This window comes from Equus przewalskii, chromosome X, assembly GCF_037783145.1.
Source record: "Equus przewalskii isolate Varuska chromosome X, EquPr2, whole genome shotgun sequence".
Lineage (NCBI taxonomy): Eukaryota > Metazoa > Chordata > Mammalia > Perissodactyla > Equidae > Equus > Equus przewalskii.
In genome coordinates this window covers 54,656,937-54,675,507 of record NC_091863.1, presented here as the reverse complement: position 1 = coordinate 54,675,507, position 18,571 = coordinate 54,656,937, and the positions used below count along the sequence as shown (strand labels likewise).

The 18,571-nt window shown below is 36.1% G+C and overlaps 1 protein-coding gene across 3 annotated transcripts in view; it reads left to right on the top strand.

The window, feature by feature from the left end:
• The window catches only part of TEX11 (testis expressed 11), a 364,622-nt gene that overhangs the window by 40,317 nt on the left and 305,734 nt on the right, over nucleotides 1-18,571 (top strand). For all 3 annotated transcript variants that reach the window (XR_011535861.1, XM_070604036.1, XM_070604035.1), the window contains exon 8: nucleotides 16,897-16,977. Coding sequence is in view for 2 of the 3 variants with exons in the window: in XM_070604036.1 (XP_070460137.1) it covers nucleotides 16,897-16,977 (81 nt within the window). In the remaining variant the exon portion in view is untranslated. The remainder of the gene's footprint in view (nucleotides 1-16,896; nucleotides 16,978-18,571) is intronic.

Genomic DNA, 18,571 nt, shown 5'->3' with positions numbered 1-18,571 from the left:
GGTGGGGTACAGACTACATCTAAGGTGGTCACATGGTCTTCATAACAATTGCTAACGATTTACTTTTCCTCAATCTCTATATCCCCCTGCAAAGTGATGGATAATCTTCTGTTTACCCTTGTGCTACAGATTATCCATCTGTAGTCTTTTAGCTTTGTAGAAGTAACTATAGATCTTGGTGTTTCTCCTAATTTCCCATTTCACTTGTCTGTTGGCAGTGCCTCTTTCTGTTGTCATATCATCTGCAGATGCAAGGGTCATGTGTTGTGCTTCTGCTCCCTTCCCTCTTTACTAGGATAAGACCACTTGTGGAAACTGGCAGGGTCACAGAGAAGTAGATGCCGCCAGCTTATCCATAAAGACTATGATGGAGGGTATCCTGGTGATGCAAGCCAAGTGGAAAGCCCACTTTCTCTACTATACCAAGGGCCCTGGTCCACTGTCTCTCCTACTAGTTAAAAAAACAGTAATGTAAAAAATTAATCTTTGTGTTGTCAGCGTCTAGCGTGGTACCTGGCACATAATAGACAATATGTAAATGTGTGTTGTACAAATGAATCCACTCTCCTATTATCCCTCTTTAACCTCTTTGTCCCCACAAAAAGTGTAGTAGTAGTATATAAGATATGAAAGATCGAGAAACACTGGTATAGACAAGTACTGTAAGAGTATAAAAAGGGGGGTATTATTGTGGGCTGGGTTGTAGAGGAAGATACACAAAGGATTTAGGACATGATTTGTACTTTGAAGGAAGGAATAGATTTAGAAAAGTGGGGAAGAGGGCACAGGGTATTCTAGGCAGAGCAAAGGCTTGAGCATGGACAAAGTCATATAGGCAGAAATGTGCTTGTTTTGTTTAAGGAATGTCGAGTGACCAGTTTATTTGAAGGGAAGTATTTGTGCAAGGGCATAGTAAGGACTAAGTTTGGAGAAATAAGTTTCACCAAGTTGAGAAGGCCTAAATATACCTCTCTGAAAAAATACTTTTGATATTTTCCTAAAGGCAGTGATGGTTGAAGGTTTTTGGGAAGAGGTAAGCTGGCAATAATGCTTAAGGTGGATTGAAAAAGTGAAGAGAATGGAGGATAGTTTACGCATGAAATGATGAGAGCCTGGACTATAGCAGTAGGGGCAATAATGGGGAGGAAGGGGGCAGATATAGGAGATATAAAGGAAGCAGGCATTTATGCTCAGTGAGAAAGACTGAATCACTCGGTCCTTGAAGGCAAGAAAGGGAAGATAATAAGAAGGCTGATTCATTTAACAAACATTTACATGTTGGAGGGATGTAGTAAAAAGTAGAGCAAACAAAGATATGACATACCAGAGATGAAGGAGGACTAGAGCAGTGAGTCATGTATGAAAAGAGAAGACCTTTTCAAGGAAAAAGGGATGATCAGCAGTGGCCAGTGCATGAGAGAAATAAAGGAAAATGAGGTTGGAGAAGAGGATATTGGAGTTAGCATTTAGGAAGACAGTAGTGACCATAGAAAGCAGTTTAATAGCAAGGTAAAAGTGGAAGACAGACTGTAGGAGTTTAAGGGCTGAATGGATGGTGAGGCAATGGAAGAAGTTAGTAAGGTGGGGGTGTCTGTGAGTTCAAAATTGTTTTCATAATAATTGTAAGGTATTTGCCGTTTTTGCTATATTGGCATTGTACTGGTGGTGCAAAAGCAATGGTGGCACTTTACCATGAATTGAGACAGGGGCACACTCTTTACTAGTAGTCATTGTATTCTTCAGTGCTTGCAGTAAAAAGAATGCCAGTTTTACTTAAAAATACCCTTGGTGGAACAGTAAAAATGATTTAATTTGATTAAATCTTGACCCTTGGATGCTACATATCGTTTTAATATTCTATGAATGAAAAGGGAAGTACCCACAGAGCACTTCTGCTGCATATTGAAGTATGGTGGTTGTCTTGAAGAAAGGTCCTTATGTGATTGACTTGTAAGCTGAAGTAGCTACTTCTGTTTTCACAGAGCACCATTTTTACTGGAAAGAGTGACTGACAGATAAACTTTGTTCATTCACTCTTGGGTAGTTAGCAGACATTTTCATTAAAAATGAGTGAAGTGAGAGTGTGACTTCAAGGAAAGCACCTGACAGTATTTGTTGCTAGTGATGAAATTTAAGCTTTTAAGTAAAAATTAGAATTTCGGAAAACTTGTACTTCTACCATGAGCTTGATAGCTTCCAGATACTTAGACTTCTCTGATGAAATTGATGGTGATATTAACTTACGTGATTTTTAAAAACTTTTTATTTTGAAATAATTATAGGTTCACAGGAAGTTGCAAAACTAGTAGGGAGATCTGGTGTACCTTTCACCCAGTTTTCCTCAGTGGTAACATCTTGCATAAATATGTTTAAACATTTTAAAACCAGGAAATTGACATTGGTACAACCCATAGAATTTATTCTTATTTCACCAGTTTTACATGAACTTGTGTATGTGTCTATAGTTCTACGTAGTTTTATCAATGGGTAAATTTGTGTGACCACCACCACAATCAAGATACAGAGCAGTTCCATTGCCACCAAGATCCCTCGTACTTCCCCTTTGTAGTTATACCCACTCTCCCATTCCCAGTCCCAGGCAACCAATAGCCTATTTTCCACCTCTGTAATTTTGTCATTTGGAAATGTTATATAAATGCAATTATATAGTATGTAACCTTTCGAAACTGGCTTTTAAACAGCATAATTCCTTTGACATCCATCCAAGTTTTGTGTATCAATAGTTCGTTCTTTATTTGTAAATAGTATTCTATGATATGGATATACCACAGTTTGTTTAGCCATTCACTATTGAGAAATTTGGATTGTTTCCAATTTTTGGCTATTGCAAATAAAATCAGCATGAACATTTATGTACAGTTTTTGTGTGGACATAAATTTTCATTTCTTTGGGGTAAATGCCCAGGAGTACAATTGCTAGGTCAAATGGTTAGTGTATGTGTAGTGGTTTATTTTTTAAGAAATTACCAAACTGTTTTCTAGAGTGGCTGTGACATTTTAATTTCCACCAGCAATGCATGAGAGATCACATTCTCTGCATCCTTGCCAGCATTTGGTATTGTGACTCATTTATTTTGGCTGTTCTATTAGCTGTGTAGTGATATCTCACTGTCATTTTAATTTGCACTTTCCTAATGGCTAATGATGTTGAACATTTTTTTCATGCACTTATTGCATCTGTATGTTCTCTCAGGTGAAATGTCTGTTCATTTTTCTTGTCCATTTCTAATTGGATTGTTTGATTTTTTTACTGTTGAATTTTGAGAATTATATATTCTAGATTTGAGTCTTTTGTCAAATATGTATTTGTAGATATTTTCTTGTAATCTGTAGCTTGTCTTTCATCCTTTTAATAGAGTTGCAGAGCAAAAGTATTTAATTTTGATGAAGTCCAATTGAGTTTTTTCTTTTATGGATTCTGCCTTTGGTGTCATCTCTCAAAACTCTTCCCCAAGCCCTAGATCTGAAAGATTTTATCCTATATTTTCTTCTAAAAGTGTTATAGCTCTACCTTTTACATTTAAATCTGTGATCAATTTTGAGTTAATTTTTGTATAAGGTGTGAGGTTTTGGTTGAAGTTCCTTTTTTGTGTTTATAGATATGCATTTGCTCTAGCACCATTAGTTGAAAAGACCATCCTTCCGCCATTGAATTGCTTTTGCACATTTGTCAGATATCAGTTGGCCATACTTGTGTGGGTGGATCTATTTCTGGGATCTTTATTCTTTCCCTTTAATCTATGGGTCTTTCTTCCAATACCACACTGTTTTGATTACTGTAGTTATAAAGTAAGTCTTGAAATTGGGTAGAGTGATTCTTTTCATTTTATTATTTTTTTTCCGAATTGTTTTAACTATTCTAATTCCTTTGCCTTGACATGTAAATTTGAGAATAATCTTGTCTACATTTGCAAAACATTTTTTGCTGGATTTTGATAGGAATTGTGTTAAGCCTGTATATCAATTTGGGGAGAATTGACATCTATTATTTTCTTTCGTTGCTTGTGCTTTAGTTGTCATAGCTAAGAAACTATCACCTAACCCAATGTCATGACTATTTACTCCTATATTTCAGTCTCAGTCTAAGAATTTTATAGCTTTTAGCTTTTACATTTAAGTCTATGATTCATTTTGAGTCAGTTTTTCATGTGGTGTGAGGTAGGTATCTAACTTCATTCTTTTGCATTGGATATCCAGTCCCAGCACCATTTTTAAAAAGATTATTCTTTCCTCATTGAGTTATCTTTGTACCCTTGGCAAAAATCGCTTGACCCTAAATGTAAGGATTTATTTCTGGACTCTCAATTTTATTCCATTGATTTATATGTCTATCCTTATGTTAGTAGCACAGTCTTGATTACTGTATCTTTGTAGTAAGTTTTGAATTAGGGAAGTGTGAACCCTGCAACTTTGTTCTCCTTTTTCAAAATGTTTTGCCTATTCTGGATCCTTTAAATTTCAATACGAATTTTAAGATCAGCATGTCAATTTCTGCAAAAAAGCCATCTAGAATTTTGGTGGGAATTGCATTGAATCTGTAGTTCAATTTAGGGAGTATTGCCATCTTAAGAATATTAAATCTTCTGATCTATGAACATAGGATGTCTTTCTTTTATTTAGGTCTTCTTTAATTTCTTTCAACAATGTTTTGTAGTTTTTAGTGTGAAAGTCTTACAGTTGTTTTGTTAAATTTATTCCTAATTGTTTTATTTTTTGATGTTAATTTAAATGGAATTGATTTCTTAGTGTTTTTTTTTTGTTTACTCACTGTTAGTGGATAGAAGTAAAATAGGTTTTTGTTATATTGTGCTCTGTAACCTGGCTAAACTTGTTTATTAGTTCTAATAGTTTTTTGTGGATTTCTGAGGATATTCTATATACAAGATCATGTCACTTCAGAATAGGGATAATTTTATTTAGGAATTATACTTAGGAATAAATTAAAGAAGTGCAAGACTAGTACACTGAAAACTATAAAATATTGTTGAAAGAAATTAAGAAGATCAAAATAAATGGCAAGGTAGCCTATATTCATGGATTGGAAGATATACTATTGTTAAGATGGCAGTATTCCCCTAGTTTGATCTACAGATTCAATTCAATCCCTATCAAAATTCCAACTGCCTTGATTTCTGCAGAAATTGATAAACTGTTCCTAAAATTCATATAGGTATTCATGAGACCCAAAATATCTTGAAAAAAACAAAGTTGGAAGACTCACATGTCTTAATTTCAAAACTTACTACAAAACTACAGTATCAAGACATTGTAGTACTGACATAAGGGCAGATATATAGATCAATTGAATAGAATTGAGAGTTCAGAAATAACTCCCCACATTTATGGTCAAATACCTAAAAGTAAGAGCTGAAAGTATAAAACCCTTAGAAGAAGACATAGGTGTAAATCTTTGTGACCTTGTGTTAGGCAATGATTTCTTAGATATGATACTTCAGGCAGAAGCAAAGAAAAAATTGCTGAGTTGGACTTAATCAAAATGTAAAACTTTTGTTCAGCAAAAGACACTATGAAGAAAGTGAAAAAGCCCACAGAATAGGAGAAAATATTTGCATGTCATATATCTGATAATTGTCTGGCATCTAGAATATATAAAGAGCTCTTAGATCCAACAATAAAAAGACAACCCAAATTTAAAATGGGCAAAAGACCTGAATAGACATTTCTCCAATGAAGGTAAACAAATGGCCAATAAGCACATGAAAATATGCTTAACATTATTAGTCATTAGGGAAATGAAAATAAAAACCACAATGAGATGCTACTTCACACCCACTCAGATATGTATAATCACAAAAATGGAAAATAAGTGCTGGTGAGGATATGGAAAAATTGGAACCCTCATACACTGCTGGTGGAAATGTGAAATGGTGCACCTGCTGTGGAAAATAGTTTGGAACTTCCTCAAAAAGTTAAACATAAAGTTTCCATATGACTCAGCACTTCCACTCCTAGGTATATACACAAAAGAATTAAAAACATATGTTCATACAAATGCTTGTAACACAAATGTTCATAGCGACATTATTCATAATAGCTCCAAAATGGAAATAACCCAAATTTCAATCAGTTGATGAATGGATAAACAAAATGTAGCATACCCATACAATGGAATATTATCAAACCATAAAAGAAATGAAATATTCACACATGCTACAACACGGATGAACTTTGAGAACATTTTGCTGGGTGAAAGAAGCCAGATACAAAAGGCCACATAGGTATGATTCTATTTATATTAAATTTCTAGAATAGGCAAATCCATATAGATAGAAAGTAGAGTATTGGTTGCCAGGGGCTGGGAGAAAAGGGTGATGGGAGTGGCTGCTAATGGGTTTTATTTTGGGATGATGAAAATGTTCTGGAATTAGATAGTGGTGATGGTTGCACAACCTTGTGAATATACTAAAACCCACTGAATTGTGCACCTTAAAGTAGTGAATTTTATGGTATGTGAATTATATCTCGAAAAAAAAAATAAATAAAGCCCTGTGAATGAAGCTTTTCCATGGAGCTGCCAGACTGGTCAACTTTTGACAATTCTCTGGGAATGGGGCTTTCTTTGGCCCCTCCACACTCCTTCTGTCTCTTCCAGTGGCTGCTAAGCTGCTGTTTTTCCCAGCTAATATGGTTCCCAGTCTGCTGGTTGTCAGGGCTATTGCAGGGCTAGAGAGAGGGGCATAAAAATGGGCAATTTAAAATGCCACAAAGCTTGCTGTCTTACTGAGATTCTTTTATTCAACAAAAATCAGCTGATTTTCTTGAGTAAATACTTCTCAGATTGTTGCAAGCCCTTGTTTAATTTCCAGAGTTCTGAAAAGTTCATTTTGACAATTTTTGCAAGTGTTCTCATTGCTTTTCTGGACGAATGGAGTTTCAGAGGTCTTTAATCCAGCATTTTAGAAGTGATTCTTCTAAAATTGACTTTCGTATGTTGATCTGATACCCTTATCCTTGCTGAACTCACTTATTCTAGATTTTTTTTGGTAAATTTCTTGGAGTTGTCTATATAGACTATTGTGTCATCCTCAGACAGGGTCAGTTTAATTCCTTTCCAATCTGTATACATTTTATTTCCTTTTCTAGCCTTATGGTGCTGGCTGGAACTTTCAATACTGTGTTGAATAAGAGTGCTGAGGATGAAAGTGATTTTTTTTGACACGTTTATAATGGAATGTGTCAACCTTCGTATATCTACATAACTCAGTGAGCCAATGTCTTCCAAATTACCAGTTTGTGTTGATTTTGTAACAAAATTTTGTAACAAAATCATGCATGGGTAAACGATCTAAAGTATAAGATAGATCCATGGATTTTAATGTGAACAGGGTATGAAAAGTTCCATGGTGTGGTTCCAGAATTCACATTGCAATTTTGGTGTTGTATCAAAGAAGAATATCCACAATTGTCTGGAAAGATTATTTTCCAACTACATATATGTGTGAGACTGGATTTTCTTCATATACTTCAACCAAAAGAACATTACAATAGGTATAATGCAGAAGCAGATATGAGAATCCAGGTGTTCTATTAAACCAGACATTAATAGATTTGTAAAAATGTGGTACAATGGTACTCTTCTGCTAATTTTTTGGAAAATATAGTTAGTTTTCATAAAAATATGTTATTTATATTAACATATAATATTTACATTCATTTTTTAGTGAATAAATATTTTTTAAAATTTCAGTTTTCATTTCTAATATGGTAAATATTGGTAGCTGTAACCTGGATAGACAAAATCTCTTTGAGTCCTCAATAATTTTTAAGAGATATTGGGCTCCTGAGACCAAAAAGAATCAGCACTATTGGTATAAGATTGGTCTAGAGCTGTGATTCTCAGAGTCGTCCCCGGACCAGCAGTATCAATATCACCTGGGAACCTGTTAGAAATGCAATGCCACCCCACAGCCAGTGAATCAGAAATTCTGGAGGCAGAGCCTGACAATCCGTGGTTTAGCAAGACTTCCAGATGATTCTGTTTTATGCTAAAATTTGAGAACCATTAATATAGCATATTCTGTCAGGATGTCTGACAATGGGAAGAAGAAAAATTGAGTTGTAGCTACTGAGAGAAGCATGGTCAAAGGAAGGTTATTTTCAAAACAGAGTATATATGAACATGTTATAGGTAGAATATAAAAAGCCAGGGAGAAGAAGATTGGAGGAGTTGGATAAAAAGGAGGGGGATTAATTGATATACCAGAAGGAGATGGAAATTAATCTGATCAACTGCGTATATAGAGGGGTAAATATTTATTTAGTGCCTGCTGTATAAGTCAATGCTCTGTGCACTAGAGATAAAATGATCAATAACATTAATATGTGGTACCTCTCTTATGGAGCTTAAGGTAAGTTTTGTGGGAGGTACAGATGTGTAAACAGATGCATTACAACAGGGTAATTGCTTTAAAAGAAATGTGAATGAAGTTCCACAGAAAAACAAAGGATGAGCAACTAACTATGCTGTGAAAATTAAGAAGATTGTTAATTTTTCCTGGTAAGGAAATGGATAGATAGGGTAAGACAGATATTTTAAATTGCAGAAGAGAATTAGATATTGGATAAGGGAGCACATGAGTTTTTTAAAATTAAGATGGAAGGCAAAGTAATTTTGGGGAGGGGTATAGTAGGAGGATGTGGCATGTTATGGAACACTTGAAGCATATGAAAAAGGGCTTGAACATCTATGTGGGAAATGTCCTAAGGAAATCAATAAAGAAGGAAACTAGTTTTTATTGAGCATCCCCTATATGCTTGACATGGTACTAGGAGCTGTAACATTTTTGATTGCTTAGCTGAAGTGAGGGTCCAGTTGAAGGTAGCATAAATTTTTTAGTGGGTCCATTCAGTATAGTTTACTGTCTTTGGATTGATTGTGTTGTCATCATCACTTAGTAGTGTATTAGGTGATGTTCAGTCTAGCATTTAATTTCTTGAATAATGGTAATAGTCCAATGCTGTTGAGTAGTACTTCAGATCCAGCCTTGGAGCTTTTCTCTCTTCTAAGGAAGGGCAAACCTAAGTTCCTTGATCCATCAGTATAAGTTAAAATACTTTATAGATCTGCTAGGGTATGATTTAAGAAAAGTTTCCTCTCTTCACCAGCAGTGAGTACCACATAAGAGCAAATAACCTCCTTTATTACAGTTCTTGGCACTGATGGTAGTTTTTTAAAAAAAATTTTCATTGAGTTAATGATAGGTTACAATCTTGTGAAATTTCAGTTGTACATTATTGTTTGTCAGTCGTGTTGTAGGTGCACCCCTTCACCCTTTGTGCCCACCCCCCACCCCCCCTTTCCCCTGGTAGCCACTAATCTGTTCTCTTTGTCTACATTTTTAAATTCCTCATATGAGTGTAGTCATACAGTGATTGTCCTTCTCTATCCGGCTTATTTCACTTAACATAATTCCCTCAAGGTCCATCCATGTTGTTGCAAATGGGAAGATTTTGTTCTTTTTTACGGCTGAGTAGTATTCCATTGTATGTATGTATGTATATATATATATATATATATATATACACCAAATCTTCTTTATCCAATCATCTGTTGATGGGCACTTAGGTTGCTTCCATGTCTTGCTTACTGTAAGTAATGCTGCAATGAACATTGGGGTGCATGGGACTTTTGGAATTGCTGACTTGAAGATCTTTGGATAGATACCCAGTAGTGGGATAGCTGGGTCATATGGTAGTTCTATTTTTAATTTTTTGGGGAATCTCCATATTGTTTTCCATAGTGGTTACACCAGTTTGCATTCCTACCAGCAGTGTATGAGGGTTCCTTTTTCTCCTCAACCTCTCCAACATTTGTTACTATTAGTTTGAGTTATTTTTGTCATTCTAATGGGTGTAAAGTGATATCTAAGTGTAGTTTTGATTTGCATTTCCCTGATGATCAGTGATGATGAACATCTTTGCATGTGCCTGTTGGCCATCCGTATATCTTCTTTGGAGAAATGTCTGTTCATGTCTCCTGCCTATGTTTTGATTGGGTTGTTTGATTTTTTGTTGTTGAGTTGTGTTGGTTCTTTATATATTATGGATATTAAGTCTTTGTTGGATGTATGACTTGCAAATATTTTTTCCCAGTTGGTGGGTTGTTTTTTTGTTTCAATCCTGTTTTCCCTTGCCTTGAAGAAGCTCTTTAGTCTGATGAAATCCCATTTGTTTATTCTTTTTATTGTTTCCCTTGTCTGAGAAGACATGGTGTTCGAAAAGATCCTTTTAATGCTGATGTTAAAGAGTGTACAGCCTACATTTTCTTCTAGAAGCCTTATGGTTTCAGGTCTCACCTTTAGGTTTTTGATCCATTTGGAGTTTATTTTGATGAATGGTGAGAAAGAATGGTCAATTTTCATTCTTTTACATGTGGCTTTCCAGTTTTCCCAGCACCATTTGTTGAAGAGACTTTCTTTTCTCCATTGTGTGCCCTCAGCTCCTTTGTCGAAGATTAGCTGTCCATACATGTGTGGTTTTATTTCTGGGCTTTCAATTCTGTTCCATTGATCTGTGCACCTGTTTTTGTACCAGTAGCATGCTGTTTTGATTACTGTACCTTTGTAGTATGCTTTGAAGCCAGGGATTGTGATGCCTCCAGCTTTGTTCTTTTTTCTCAGGATTGCTTTAGCAATTTGGGGTCTTTTGTTGCCCCATATGAATTTTAGGATTCTTTGTTCTAATTCTGTAAAGAATGTTATTGGGATTCTGATTGGGATGACGTTGAATTTGTAGATTGCTTTAGGTAGAATGGGCATTTTAACTATGTTTATTCTTCCAATCCATGTGCATGGAATGTCTTTCCATCTCTTTATGTCGTCATCCATTTCTTTCAGAAAAGCCTTGTAATTTTCGTTGTGTAGGTCTTTAACTTCCTTAGTTAAACTCACCCTGAGATGTTTTATTCTTTTTGTTGCGATTGTGAATGGTATTGTGTTCTTGAGTTCTTTTTCTGTTAGTTTGTTATTAGAGTATAGCAATGCTACTAATTTATGTAAGTTGATTTTATACCCTGCCACTTTGCTGCAGTTGCTGATTATTTCTAAAAGTTTCTGAATGGATTCTTTGGGGTTTTCTATATATAAGATCGTGTCGTCTGCAAACAGTGAGAGTTTCACTTCTTCCCTCCCTATTTGGATTCCTTTTATTCCTTTTTCCTGCCTAATTTCTCTGGCCAAAACCTCCAGTACTATGTTAAATAAGAGTGGTGATAGAGGGCCTCTTTGTCTCGTTCCTGTTTTGAGGGGGATGGCACTCAGTTTTTGCCCATTGAGTATGATGTTGGCTGTGGGTCTGTCATATATGGCCTTTATTATGTTGAGGTGGTTTCCTTCTATCCCCCATTTTGTTCAGAGTTTTTATCATAAATGGCTGTTGGATCTTGTCAAATGCTTTCTCTGCATCTATTGAGATGGTCATGTGGTCTTTTTTCCTCAATTTGTTCATGTGGTATATCACGTTGATTGATTTGCAGATGTTGAACCATCCTTGTGTCCCTGGTATGAATCCCACTTGATCATGATGTATGATCCTTTTGATGAATTGCTGAATTCGGGTTGCCAAAGTTTTGTTGAGAATTTTTGCATCTATGTTCATCAGTGATATTGTCCTGTAGTTCTCCTTTTTTGTGCTGTCCTTGTCAGGGTTTGGTATCAGCATGACGTTGGCCTCATAGAATGCGTTAGGAAGTGTTCCATTCTTCCTAATTTTTTGGAATAACTTGAAAAAAATAGGTATTAAATCCTCTCTGAATGTTTGGTAGAATTCCCCAGGAAAGCCATCTGGTCCTGGGGTTTTATTCTTTGGGATGCTTTTGATTGCTGTTTCAATCTCTTTCCTTGTGATTGGTCTGTTCAAATTGTCTGCTTCTTCTTGACTAAGTTTTGGGAGATTGTAGGAGTCCAAGAGTTTATCCATTTCCTCTAGGTTATCCATTTTGTTGGCATATGGTTTTTCGTAGTATTCTCTTATAATCCATTGTATTTCTGCAGAGTCTGTTGTTATTTCTCCTTTTTCATTTCTGATTTGGTTTATTTGAGCTTTCTCTCTTTTCTTCTTTGTAAGACTGGCTAGGGGTTTGTCAATTTTATTTATCTTCTCAAAGAACCACCTCTTTGTTTCGTTGACCCTTTCTACTGCCTTTTTTGTTTCAAAAGCATTTATTTCTGCTCTGATTTTTATTATTTCTCTCCTTCTGCTGACTTTGGGCTTTGTTTGTTCTTCTTTCTCTAACTCAGGTGTAGTTTGAGATTGCTTATTTGGGATTTTTCTTGCTTGTAAGATGTGTCTGTATTGCAATGAATTTCCCTCTTAATACAGCTTTTGCTGTATCCATATGAATTGGTATGGCATGTTATCATTTTCATTTGTCTCCAGGTATTTTTGTATTTCTTCTTTAATTTCTTCAATGATCCATTGCTTGTTCAATAGCATATTGTTTAGTCCCCACATCCTTGTGCCTTTCTCAGCTTTTTTCTTGTAATTAATTTCTGGCTTTATAGCATTGTGATCAGAGATGATGTTTGTTATTATTTCAATTTTTAAAAATTTGTAGAGGCTTGCCTTGTTTCCCAACATATGGTCTATCCTTGAGAATGTTCCATGTGCACTTGAGAAGAATCTGTATTCTGCTGTTTTTGGATGAAGTGTTCTATATATGTCTATTAAGTCCAATTGTTTTAGCTTTTCGTTTAGCTACAGTGTTTCCTTGTTGATTTTCTGTCTGGATGATCTGTCCGTTGATGTGAGTGGCGTGCTGAGGTCCACTACTACTATTGTTGTGTTATTTTTGATATCTTCTTTTAGGTTTGTTTATAGTTGCTTTATGAACTTTGGTGCTCCTCTGTTGGGTGCATAGATATTTATAAGCATTATTTCTTCTTGATGAAGTGTCCCTTTGATCATTATATATTGGCCCTCTATGTCTCTCTTTACCTGCCTTATCTGGAAATCTGCTTTGTCTGGTATAAGTATTGCGACAACTGCTTTCTTTTGTTTGCTATTAGCTTGGAGTATTGTCTTCCACCCCTTCACTATGAGCCTGTGTTTGTCCTTGGGGCTGAGGTGTTTTTCCTGGAGGCAAGAAATTGTTGGATCTTGCTGTTTAATCCATCTTGCCACTCTGCGTCTTTTTATTGGAGAGTTCAATCCGTTTACCTTGAGGGTGAGTATTGATGCATGAGGGCTTAATGGTGTCATTCTGTCTCTCGTTATCTGGTTTTCCTCCGTTACCTTTGCTTCTCGTCCTGTGTGTATTAGCCTACTCATTGACTCCTGCAATTTCTTATGCTGGGTTTCTTAGCTTTTTCCTTATTTATGTTTTGTGTCTCTGTTCTGTTTTTCAGTTTGGTGGCTACCCTGAAGTTTGTATTCAGAATCTTGTGTATAACATAGTCCATTTTCTGGTGGTCTCTTACTTCCTTAGCCTAGACTGATTCAATCCCTTTCCTCCTCCCTTCCTCAATTATTATTTTCATCTCTTATTCCAACTTGTGTTGTGACTTTGTGGTTAGAGTGATAAGATTGTCTTTGCTTTGGTGATTTCCTTGCCTTTATCGTAATGCTGTAGTTGAATATTTGCTATCCTATTCTGATTCTATTTGTCTCCCTACCCTGTGTTTTGTGACCCCATTCTCCCTTTTTTTCTTTTTTTGGGTATGAGAGCCTTCTTGAGGATTTCTTGTAGTGTAGGTCTTTTGGCTGCAAAGTCCCTCAGCTTTTGTTTGTCTGGGAAAGATTTAATTTCTCCCTCATATCTGAAGGATATTTTTGCTGGATAGAGTATTCTTGGCTGAAGATTTTTATCCTTTAAAGTTTTGAATATGTCATTCCAATCTCTCCTAGCTTGCAAGGTTTCTGTAGAGAAATCCACTGAAAGTCTGATAGGGGTTCCTTTGTAGGTTATTTTCTTCTGCCTTGCTGCCCTGAGTATTCTTTCTTTGGCATTCATTTTTGCCATTTTTACTACTATATGCCTTGTAGTAGGTCTTTTTCCATTGAGAAATCTAGGAGATCTGAAAGCTTCCTCCACACACATTTCTCCATCAATCCCTAGATGTGGGAAGTTCTCTTCTATTATTTCTTTGAGCACACTTTCTGCTCCATTTTGCTTTTCCTCGCCCTTGGGAATACCGATAATTCTTAAGTTGGATTTTCTCATTGAGTCGGCTATTTCTCGGAGATTTTCTTCAGTTTTTTAAATTCTTACTTCTCTTTCTTCCTCTGTCTGGAGCCATTCAGCCTGTCTACCTTCGATTATGCTAATTTGCTCCTCTATGGTGTCTACACATGCATTCCGGGAATCCATATTCTGTTTTATCTGATCCATTGTGTTTTTAATCTCTAATATTTCTGATTGATTCTTCTTTATAGTTTCAATCTGTTTTGTGAAGTAACTCCAGAACTCGTTGACTTGTTTCTCTATATTTACCTTTACCTCATTGAATTTTTTGATGATAGCTTCTCTGAATTCATTGTCACTTAGTTTACCTATTTCTAAGTCCTCAGGACATAATTCTGTGTTTTTATTGTTTTCTTTTTGGTCTGGAGATTTTACAAATTGCTGGATGGTAGAGGAGCAGTTTTGCGCATGTTATTATTTGCTTGCAGTTACAGCCTGTCGCCACTAGATGGGGGTCGAGAACTGTGCATTCTGAGCCCTCCACCTTCAGCTGCGATGGCGACTGCACAGCATGGGTGGGAGGAGGAGGGGCACTTTCTCTTGCGTGCAGACCTGGATTCCGAGCAGCTCTGGCTCTCTGGTTTCCTGAGGCCCTGCCTTGATGGGGTCTCCCCATGCGAAAGCTTTACCCCATTAGAGGGTTTCCAGTGCACTGGTGGTGGGCATCCTGGACGATCTTGCAGATGCATGGCACCTCCCCGGTGGCAGTGATCCCAGTCTGTAGGGGAGGGAGTGAAGTTCTCTCTTACCCTGTTCTAGTTCCTCCGAGGGCGGCTCCAGCCTCTCTGTCCTCCGTCATTTGGCTGCTGTGTGTCTATGATGATCTCTGTGTTATTAGGATTTTTTGGTTGGAATTCGGTTGTAGTTTGGAGGGGAGAGAGTCCCAGGTGAGCTCAGTCCACCATGTCGCTGACCTCCTCCTGATGGTAGTTTTGACTGCTAAAATTGTTCACACTTTTGTATATTTCCTTACAGTTTGCAAAATGCCTTCACATCTTGTGATCTCATTTGATTCTTATAAGGTCAATTCCATGTGGTAGACATTACTATCCCTGTTTTACAATTAAGGAAATTGAGGCTCAAAGAGGTTGTGACTTGCCTAAGTTCACTGAGCAAAGAAATGGAAAAGCTGGGAATCCAAAGCCCATAGTCTTTTCACCTCATCAGTATAGACTGGGCATCATCCAAAACCTAATGAATCAGAATCTCCAAGTGGTGGGACCTGGGCATGTGTTTTTCAAAAAGCTCCACAGGTGAGTTTGATGCTCACCAAACATTGCTACAGCACTACATCATGCTGCCTCTTCTTTAAGACTTCTTTTACTTGAGTTCTGTGTCCTTTGGGTTTGAAATATTGACTCCTGGCCCCAAAAGATGAATACATTTTCAAAACTAGCTGGAATTATTGGAGTTATGATTTCCTCTAAGATAAAATCTGATTAATGATTGATGCTTTATAGATTCTTTGAGCATATTAAAGGCTTATATTGTTTTGTATGTCATAAGAAAGAAATCATCATTTTCTGCTATGGGGTTTGTCACTCAGCATTTCTCTTTTATAATAAGATTTTCTCCACCTTGAATAATGAATCAATCAGCAAGTATTCATGAAACACTTATTCGTATAGGTGGGAATATTATTTTGTAATCTCTACAGATAATTTGTGATTTGGCTTATTGAGGCTCTTATGTTTACAATTTATTTTCCCCTTTTACAAAATCTAGCATTAAAGCCTTAAAAGAAGGTATCTGTTCAGCAACATGTCTAGTTTAATATTCAGCAGATAGATAGAGGAGAAAACTAAAGAGAAGCCGGCTTCTTATATCCTTCATCTTTTCTTCTTTCTATTCAATTCTTTCCTTATCCAAAGCACAAGAATATTTGATACTGCATAAGGAAGAGAAAAGAAAATAGCAAATGTGGGGATATGTTACCCCTACAAAATACTTTATAAGATTATTTTCTTGTATATGTCCATTTTTTTATAATATGCCTTGTTATCTAAATTCTTAAATGACTGTAACAAGCCTCTTCTACAAGTGCCCAAGTAATGTGTGATTGATGTTTTTGTTCATATGAGGGTGTTCAGTCATAGAATGATAGAGCTGAAGGGAATCTTAGAGGTAATATACTACAGTGTCCTCATTTTATACATGAGGAAACTGAAGCCATGAGAGCGTAAGGTTCCAGGTTATACATAATAAATATCAGAGTGGCTCTTCTGGCTCCAAGATGGGATTGCACTAAGCTGCCTTTCACAGCAGATGTTCAGAGCACTTCAGACTGTGAGGTTATTGTGAGCCTGTTTTAGGACAAAAGACTGCTCTTTAACATAAAAAATTTTCTCTAATGTGGAGGTAAGTACAAGAGCTATTCAAGCTAAGGAAACGTCTATTTGATGTGGCATTATATGATTGTACACCAGTTTCAGCATTTCCAGAAAAAGTGACTCCCAGTTATTTGGTATCAACTCTGTGTTACCCAAGATACCATTTATTTCTCTGTGTTTTGAGCTGGCTATTATGTTTAGCTAGACCAACTAGTGTTGCTAAAATGTTTGGAAAACAAATTAAGGTTTTTTAATACCAGTTAAAAATATTTTAAAATTTACTTATAGACAAATAGCTTATTATTTCATTTTAACCAATTATTGACTTTTTTTTCACTTTCCCAGGCAGTTGCTCAAGGGGATTTTCAAAGAGCGTCTGCATGTGTACTGCGCTGTAAAGATGTGTTGATGAGGGTCCCCAAAAAGGTGAGCAAAGTCTCTGCATTTATTCTTCAAGAGTTTGAAAATATGCTGTATCAAGTTCTAAAAAGAATCATTACTACTTCATGCAACCCTTTAGAGACTGTATTTGATCTTTGAAATCTTACTTAGCTGATCTTTGAAATACTTTGCTTCCTTTGTTTTTTACTAGAAAGGGTGAGCTCTTAAAATTTCTTTGCTTTCCTTTTTATTGTTAAACCATTTTGATATATCTCCTCCATATTTCATGCTATGTGACAAAAGAAAGCAAAAATGAGTTTATTTTCCTGCTGACAAAGTTGACAGCAGTTAATCATATCACTGCCATAGTATTTTTCTCTGTTGGGATTTGGAGGTGTGAGAGATTTGATAGGATAAATAAAGCCTTCTTCCCCCACTGGATCTCATCAAAATTCCAGTTAAAAAAAATTCTTTATTTTTCCACCCTATGTCCCTCCCTTTTCCATTCCTTCTCCCCTGTTTCAGTGTCTGTGCCTACTTCAGTCTTTACTATCACAGAGGGAATTCATAACAAAGATATATTTGGATGTTAGGGAGAATGTTCCCAGGGCTCCATAAGTTGTGCCTACTTGTGAGATTGGTCTTGCTTTCCCCCCAAATTCTGTGTTATCATGTAGAGCTTAATTTGGTAAATATTTATATTGCCAATTATATGCTAGGGACTCTTCTAGACTTTAAAATTTTTTCAAGCAGTTTCATATTTACAGAAATATTACTAGAGTAGGACAAAGAACTCCTGTATACCCTTTGCCCAGAGACCCCGTTCAAGTTTCTCAATACTATTCTTTATGCAAAATGCATTCAAGATCTAGGACTGCACCTACTCTCTAGTCTCTTTCAATCTGGAACACTTCCTTACTGTTGCCTTGACTTTCATGACCTTGGCAATTTTCAAGATTATAGGCCAGTCATTTTGTAGAACATGATAATTTGGTTTTTTTAAATTAAAAAAATTTCATTGAGATGTAATTGACATATAACATTGTGTAATTTTGAGATGTATCGTGTTGGTTTGATACATTTATATATTGCAATATGATTATTACAGTAGCGTTAGCTAACACCTTTATCGTGTCATATAGTTATCATGTCACATAGTTATCATTTCTTTTTTGTGTTGAGAGCAGTTAAGATCTAGTTTCCAAGCAATTTTGGAATTTATAATACAGTATTGTTGACTATAATCACTATGTTGCGCATTAGCTCCTCAGAACTTATTTATCTGCTAGTTGCAAATTTGTACTCTCAAACAACGTCTCCCCAGTTCCTCCACCCTTAATTTGGTTTTGTTTAGAGTTTCCTCATGATTAGACCAGGTTATGAATTTGGGGCCAGAAAATCACAGAAGTGATTCTATGTTCTCCTCATGACTTCCTATTGGGTGGCATGCAGGATTGATTTTTCTATTATTGGTGGTGCTAACTTTGATCTCTTGATTAAAATGGTGTCTTTTAGGTTTCTCCACTGTAAACATATATATTTTTCCCTTTGTTATTCATAGGTATTTCATGGGGTGATACTTTGAGACTATGTAAAATCTAATTTCTCATCCCACTTTCACCATCTGTTGGTATTTCTT